General features: G+C 42.8%; 1 protein-coding gene across 1 annotated transcript; it reads right to left on the bottom strand.

Moving 5' to 3' along the window:
* Positions 1-2,587: 2,587 nt before the first annotated feature.
* LOC113447609 (uncharacterized) lies at positions 2,588-7,829 on the bottom strand. Its single transcript, XM_026717889.2, has 2 exons — positions 7,357-7,829; positions 2,588-4,753 (listed from the first exon to the last, which is right to left on the bottom strand). Exon 2 carries the CDS (start codon positions 4,740-4,742, stop codon positions 3,588-3,590), a length of 1,155 nt encoding a protein of 384 aa, XP_026573674.1. The 5' UTR covers positions 4,743-4,753; positions 7,357-7,829; the 3' UTR covers positions 2,588-3,587.

Raw genomic sequence — 7,829 nt, 5'->3', positions numbered from 1 at the left:
GATCTTAGCTGCAATTTTAACCAGTTCCTTTGAAAGCTAACACTGACTACAATAATATCCTTAAGGTTTCAACAACAATAAAGTTAAGGCTTTTGGATGTGAAGGTGTTTTTTTGTATGTTATGGCTGAGACTAAAACTGGTCTTGGCACATGTTCCTTCTAACAGACTGTGGCCCCTTTATTTGGATTGTTCCGATCGCAAAACATGCCAGGTTCACTCGTTTGCAGCTTTTGTTAAAATCATTTTTATTCATGTATAGATTTAAGCAGCCTAGGAAGGAGCTTTTTCCTGTCAGAAATATGGGTAAAAAACGGTTTTGAAAACTCCCAAACTGCTGTTTCCCAGGTCATGATGTTGAGATTTTAATTTCTCTCTCAGGAGATCTTAACACCAGGGACTGACCATTGATAGAATTGCCTCTGTTTTTCAGCATTCCTTCCAATGTTTTGTCATCAGTGCCTGGGTATCCCTTGGCAGGTAGCAACCTTTCCTTCCTGGATTAAGTCCCAGATGGGTTGAAATACACTTGAGAAGGGAGGACAGTGGCACCTCTGCAGAAGTTACTGAAAACAGTAGCTTGCGTTCTTGAACAAAAGGGGTAATTCATCTAAGCATCCAGGAAGTCAATGCAATCAACACAGAACTGGAGCTGATTCAATGTCTGAGCAAAATCTGATTGGCAGTCATTCCTTAATGAGGCTTCTGATCACCCATAAAGTCTTCTTAAACTCAACTCCACTGCTTCTCCAGCACTGTCTCCCTTCCAAAAACAAATCCCATCTGACCCTGCACAGCTTCTTCTGAGATCATTCAAGGCTGGTAACGTGTTGCTACCTGCATGCTCATTGTATAGCACCACTTTCCCAGGAAAATACACCCACATACTATTTATTCACATAGGTTCAAACAGTTCGTTTAACCATAGTGTATTAACAGCTGTGGTGGGCGCAGTGCTTAGAAGGCAGTATTGCAGGTTGACTCTGCCCACAACCAGGAGTTTGATTCTGACCGGCTCAAGGTTGACTCAGCTTTCCATCCTTCCAAGGTTGATAAAATGAGGACCTAGGTTATTGAGAGCAATACGCTGACATTGTAAACCGCTCAGAGAGTGTTATAAAGCAGAGGTCCTCAAACCCTGGGCCTCTGCCCACTACGGGACCACGGCCTGTTCACAACCAGGCCATGTAAGCGACAGGCCAGCAGGCATTTGCGTGCATCTCAATTCACGTGTGTGCTGGGCCGGCGTGCACATGCATGTGTGTGCAGTGCAACTAGTCAAGCTGTGTGCACATGCACATGGATGCCAGCCTGCTGCTTGCACGGCCTGGTTCGTTTCCACCCCACCAAGCCAGGCCACCAAGCTGCAAAGATTGGGGACCACTGCTATAAAGCACTATGGAGTGGTACAGAAGTCTAAGTGCTATTGCTATTAAACAAGCTACTATTGTCTGGGTTCATACGCCACCCTAGGCCAAAAGCAAACACATATGAAGGCTTGGCACAATGTGTGAACCACATTATAAATGGTCCTCAGACTCATAACCATTTATTTAATGATCTAAGTTACAATGGCACTGAAAAAAAGGGGCTAACAACTGGTTTTCATACTTATAACCATTGCAACATCCCCATGGTCACATGATCAAAATTCAGGTTCTTGGCAACTAGCATGTATTATGACAGTTGCATTGTTTCAGGATCATGGGGTCACCTTTTGTAAACTTCCCAGCCAGCTTCTGACAAGAAAGGTCAATGGGGGGAGCCAGATTTGTTTAATGACCTTATGATTCACTTAACAGCTGCAGTGATTTGCTTAACATCTGTGGCAAAAACATCACAAATTGGGGCAGAACTTAACTGTCTTAAGTCAAGGACTACCTATACATCAGTTTCTTTGCCATGATACTGTCAAAGTTTTCCAAGTTTTTTTGATACTTTTAACAGCAACAGAGTTATGTGTGTCAGCAAAAAATTAAGACCAAATCACTAGCAATTTGTTATATTGGTGACCAGATCTTTTACACCCAGATAGATGATAGCAGGAAATTAGGAACACTGGAATGAAATTAGTTTTGTAATGCTTAAGGCTACATAGCCCGTGAGCTCACAAAAATTAAAGAAAGCTAGGCCTTATTGGGGGACACGGTGACTCAGTGGCTAAGCTGCTGAGCTTGTCGATCAGAAAGGTCAGCAGTTTGGTGGTTCGAATCCCTAGCACCACGTAATGGACTGAGCTCCCATTACTTGTCCCCGGTTCTGCCAACCTAGCAGTTTGAAAGCATGTAAAAATGCAAGTAGGAAAATAGGGACCACTTTGGTGGGAACAGTGTTGTGTCTTTGGAGTTTAGTCATGCCGGCCACATGACCACGGAGACGTCTTCGGACAGCGCTGGCTCTTCGGTTTTGTACCGGACATGAGCACCGCCCACTAGAGCCGGAAACAACTAGCATGTATGTGCAAGGGGAACCTTTGCCTTTAGGTCTTATTAGGGATTTAGTTTGGGGGCAATTCATTTTATTTTGCACATCTTCATCTTCCTTGGTGGTTTAAATAAAAACTGTTAAGGTTCACACATTAGCCTACACTTTTGGCAGCCAAGTAAAAGACCATCTTTATTTACCATAACTAGCCTTCAACACTCAAGCGGCTTACAGCATAGGAGCTACAGCAAAACTAAATCAGGTATTTTAAGTTCCAGCAGTATTTTGAACTATTTGCCTCACAGTTGATTGATTGGCACTTCTTGATGACTATCCTAAACAACTGGAATCCCCCAGATGTGTGACTTTACAAAAAAAGGCCCTTTCCCTACTGCTACCGTATTTTTCCATAATTTCCATATGCTAGGTTTCCACAATGTTAAAAATTAGCATTTTGCAATAGCAAGTAAGCAAGTAAAAGTATGCAAATATACATTTTTTTGTGTTACATTATTTTGGAGAGAAAGAAAAACATGCTTGTTTCCTTGTTGCAGAATTTGAAGTTAATACGTCTTCCTCATCATATTCCATTCTTAAAAGAGAATTTAAAAAAAAATCAGGGATCTCTTAATAATGAAATCCCTTCATACAAGATATGGCATACAGGTAGTCCTTGATTTACAACCATTCATTTATTGCCCAAAGTTACAACAGCACTAAAAAGACTGTTTTTCACACTGTTGACTTTTACAGTATTCTCATGGTCACATGATCAAAACTGGATGCTTGGCAACTGGCATGTATTTATGACAGTTGCAGTGTCCAGTGATCCCCTTTGGCAACTTTCTGACAAGCAAAGACAATGGGGGAAGCCAGATTCACTTAACAATCATGTTACTAACTTCACTGCAGTAATTCACTAAGTATTGTGGCAAGAAAGGTCATAGAACGGGACAAAATTTGCTTAACAACTGTCTTGCTTAGCAAAGGAAATTTTGGGCTCAATTGTGGTCATAAGTCTAGGACTACTTGTACATTCTTTGCTATCTCATGTCTACTTTCATTTTTACCTTCTTTACTGCAAACATTTGGACTTTCTAGCAAAATTTCCCCAAATATTTATCTTCGAAGCTTCTTGAGTTCAGAATCCCATCCACTGTGTTTCCTACTCAGAATATTTCAAGGACGTCTCTCTTTCATGGATTTTCCGATGCTTTGTAAGATTTGAACTTACACTAAAATTTTTACCACACTCTGGGCATGTGTAAGGTTTCTCTCCCGAGTGTACTCTATGATGAGTGATGAGATGTGAATTGTTCCGGAAAGTCTTCCCGCACTCGAGACACGCATAGGGTTTCTCTCCTGTGTGAAGCCTCTGATGACCCACCAGGACTGAACTGTAAGAAAAGCTCTTCCCACATTCGGGACATTTATAGGGTTTTTCACCTGTGTGGATCCTCTGATGGGTCACAAGGTGGGAGTTCGTGTTAAATTTCTTGCCACAGGCGTTGCACTGATAAGGCTTTTCCCCAGTGTGAATCCTCTGATGTATAATGAGGTCTGCACTGCGGCAGAAGTTTTTGCCACACTCCAGGCACAGGTAGGGCTTCTCGGTCATATGGATTCTCTGGTGACTCAGGAGGCCAGATTTCACGCTAAACGTTTCAGGGCAGTCAGAGCACTTGTAGGGCTTTTCCCCAGTGTGAGTCCGCAGGTGCATGACCAGGGTGGAGCGTCTTCCGAAGCTCTTCCAACAGTCCTGGCACTTAAAAGGTTTCTCGCCGGTGTGGGTCCTCTGGTGAGTCACCAGGGTGGAACTCCGACTGAAGCTATTCCCGCAGTCGAAGCATTTGTAGGGTCGTTCTCCCGTGTGAGTCCTCTGGTGCATGATCAGGTTCGAGCTGCGGCTGAAGGTTTTTCCACAGTCGGAACATTTGAAAGGGGGCTCCTGGGAGTGAGTCCTCTGGTGCCTGTTGAAGTTCAAGATCTGATTGAAGCTCCTCCCACAGTGAGGACAATAGTAGGGCTTTTCCCAGGTGTGGCTCTTCTGATGGGCAATGAGGTGGGTGCTCTGGACAAATCCTTTCCCACACTTGGTGCATGTGAAGGGCCTGTCTCCCGAGTGGAGTTTCTGGTGTCGGACAAGGTCTGAGCGGCGGCAAAAATTCTTCCCACAGGTGGAACAGTTGTGTTTCTTTTGGACCGCATGTTCCTCAGGTGTGTTCTGCACTTCTATAAAGTCCTTTAAGTGGGGGTCGTGCTGCTGTACCTTCTCCTCTTCTTCCTGTTTAAAGGTCGTCTTGATTTCCTGGGTCAACATTTTGTTAATAGCTGAAGGGAAAATAGATGGAAGATGTTATTCTAGGAACCACAGTGTGATCTATCCTGTCCCACATTTTCTGATTTCAAAGGATTCTGAACATATTTATGTTCTTACTCCTCTGGAGATTCGTTCTTATTGAATCTGACACATACATTGTTTGGGCGATGTGGAATGCAGACAAAGTAGCAAATGACAATTATTCTCTAATTCAAAGTACATGAAAGTCAAGATGGATTTCAGCTGTTGAAAATGCAAGAGAGCAGAATTGTGTAAGAGTTAGAAAAAGGAATTCACTGGAGCTGGTTTATAGATTGGGAATACAGGTAATTTTTGCATTATGACCATAACAGAGTCTGCCCATTATGGTCGTAAGTTGCAAAGTTTGGAAAACAGAATGGTCATGTGAACAACCCAATTTTACACTGTTTTTTGTGGCAGTTATTAAGTGAACTCATTGTTCACTGTGACCTGCTTTTGCCAAAAACAAAGTGTCAATTTTTGGCAAAACCATCATAAAACATGGTCACATGACCATAGGATGCTGCAAATTGTGTCTATCTTGGCTAGACTATTGTAACAGATTCTGTGTTGGGCCACCCAGTAAACCACTAAGAAAGTTTTATGATATTTTTGAAAAGGATAAAGTACTGGCTTCATGTAACTATTTAACTATCACGATTTTAATGGCTGCCAGTTTCTTTGTGGGTGTTGTCAAATTACAGGAAGTGGTATCAATTCCCATGTGAATCTGCCTGTCTTTAAGATCACCTGTTGTGTCCTAACGTTGAAAGGGCTTTCTCTGTGACAGCAACCAATCTGCAGACCTCACTGTCTCAATAAATAACATTATTTCCTTCTCTGCTTGCATATCATCAGCAATCCAAGGTGTTTTATTTAAATAACTTTAAATGTCTTAGGCTTTTGTTAACACTTTACTGCCTGCTGGCCAATTTAATTTACTGCCTATTGGTTTTGTCTATTTGTAGCACTTTTGATACTCCTGTTGTCATGACAGATTACAGCATGATTCCTTTTATTCCAATTTGCAAGTTACCGCAATGATTGCTTTTTAAAAGGACAAATGTGCAACAGGTTTTCATCCACAGCTGATACCAACCCTGGTATAATTCTGTAGAACTTTTGTCACTATTCAGCTTAACTGATGTCTGGACTGAGCCTATCTCCAGGTTTCAAAGGTATACATGAAACAGCTGGCTAATGATACCTGTTTAATTGAAACATATCTAGGCTGTGGACCAGACTTGGATCCCCAATGAGGTGATTTAGAAATTTTATATCTCTTTCTTCTAAATAAGAAACTGGTGGGTCATTACAATAAATGGGTGGCTTTTTAAATTTAGCACTGGGGCTTTTTAAGAAACTCTGGCCTCAAGTATATTACTTACACATGTTTAGTCAACTGGACCTCTTCATCTAATCACACTAAACCAAAATGGGGTTGGAAAGTACCTTGAACCCAAGCCTCCCATAAACTCTGACGCTCTTTTCTGCACTCTTTCCAATTCCTCAATTTCTTTATGATTGTAGTGTCCAGAACTATTGGTAGATACAGTATTCCAGTCTAACCAGTGTAGCATAGAGCAGAGCTAACCTTTCCCTTGATTTCAACACCGTAAATCGGTTGCTGCAGTCTAAGACTGCACCAATTCTTTTGGCAGCTGTATCACCCTGCTATGTTTAATCTATGGTCAATGCCCAATCCTTCTCTTAAGTACTTACCTTGCTCTTGAAGATCTGGTTTTTCTTACCTAACTACAAAACTCTACATTTCTACCCACTTAAACTGTTCATGTTTCTCAAATGCTATTGAACTCCCAGCCTGTATTTTGCTGCATTAACCATCCTTTACAGCTTGTGTCATCTGCAATTGGGATGAGCATCCCTTATATCCCCTTGTCTAAAGGGGATTTATGATTTATTATTAAAGAGGATTTATGATTTATTGATTTATTGAAACGTGGATGAGCTCCAGGTGTGAAGCCTGAGGTATTCTATATGTACTTTCTTTGTGGCACCGTGGCAATCCAACCACTGCACTTTTAAAACCATGATTTATATGTTTATATTTAATTTATATCTCGAGTTTATTATTTTCAGCATACTTAATACTCCTTCCTCCTGCTATTTTCCCCATAACAATAATCCCGTGAGGTGAGTTGGTCTGACTGTGACTGAGCCAAGGTCAGCCATTCTTTCATGCCCAAAACGGGACTATAACTCAGGCTCCCAATTTCTAGCCTGATGCATTTAGACCAAACTGGTTCAGGTCTCTACCTCAAACATTGTTCAACAAATCACGGCTTAGGGAGATCAACTCCTGAAAGGGTCAGAAAAGACTTAGAGAGGGCTGTTAAGCACTTATAAAGTGGTATATAAGTCTAAGTGCTATCGCTATCTCCAAAATCCCTCCCGATCTTTACATTCGATGATTCTCGGAGAAGCGCAACCCCAGAATGTCTATTGCCTCTCTGTATCCAACCCAGATCAGATTTATGAAAGCGGTATGTGTTTATTTATAATTCTCCATTGTCTCTCTCCCCGTTTCCCGATAAAAAAAACCCCCCAATTTTCTGCCCAGATGATTCCTTACCTCTCGTTCGCCTTGGGTGTTCAACAGCCGCAGCCCGCCTACGCAACGGCGCAAGAGGAATTTAATGGCTGCCGAGGCCCTTGGCTAGTTCTCACTCCGGTCGGGGAAGACGACGCCGCGGGACTCTGAGCAGACCTGCTTGCCTGGTGCGTAGGGCTGCAGGAGTTGCCGCCACGTACCTCCCTCCGAGGTTTCCTAAATTCCTGCTTGAAAACCTCGGGTTAGCCGCCGACCCGCCTGGGAACACAGCGAAGGAAGGGGCGCCTGGACTCCCTTCGCTTCCTTCTCGATATTATAACCCGAGCCCTCTGCTGGCCGCTGCCTGTCTGCACAATTATCTTGAGCTTCTAGAGATCCAGGGGCCGAGTCCGTTTCGCTAATGGAAAGACAAGGCCGGATTAAAGTGTCGGACTGATGCAGAAAGACGCCTGCCTTAATGCGGCACGGGAGCGCGTGAAGTGCAGCTCGACCCT

Source organism: Pseudonaja textilis, unplaced genomic scaffold (assembly GCF_049901715.1).
Source record: "Pseudonaja textilis isolate UNSWEBS1 unplaced genomic scaffold, rPseTex1.2 PTEXCTG81, whole genome shotgun sequence".
In the NCBI taxonomy this organism is placed as follows: domain Eukaryota; kingdom Metazoa; phylum Chordata; class Lepidosauria; order Squamata; family Elapidae; genus Pseudonaja; species Pseudonaja textilis.
This window is presented reverse-complemented; position numbering and strand designations above follow the sequence as displayed.

Coding starts and splice junctions, on each gene's coding strand:
- LOC113447609 (XM_026717889.2), bottom strand. CDS start 4,742: ATGTTGACCCAGGAAATCAAGACGACCTTTAAACAGGAAGAAGAGGAG.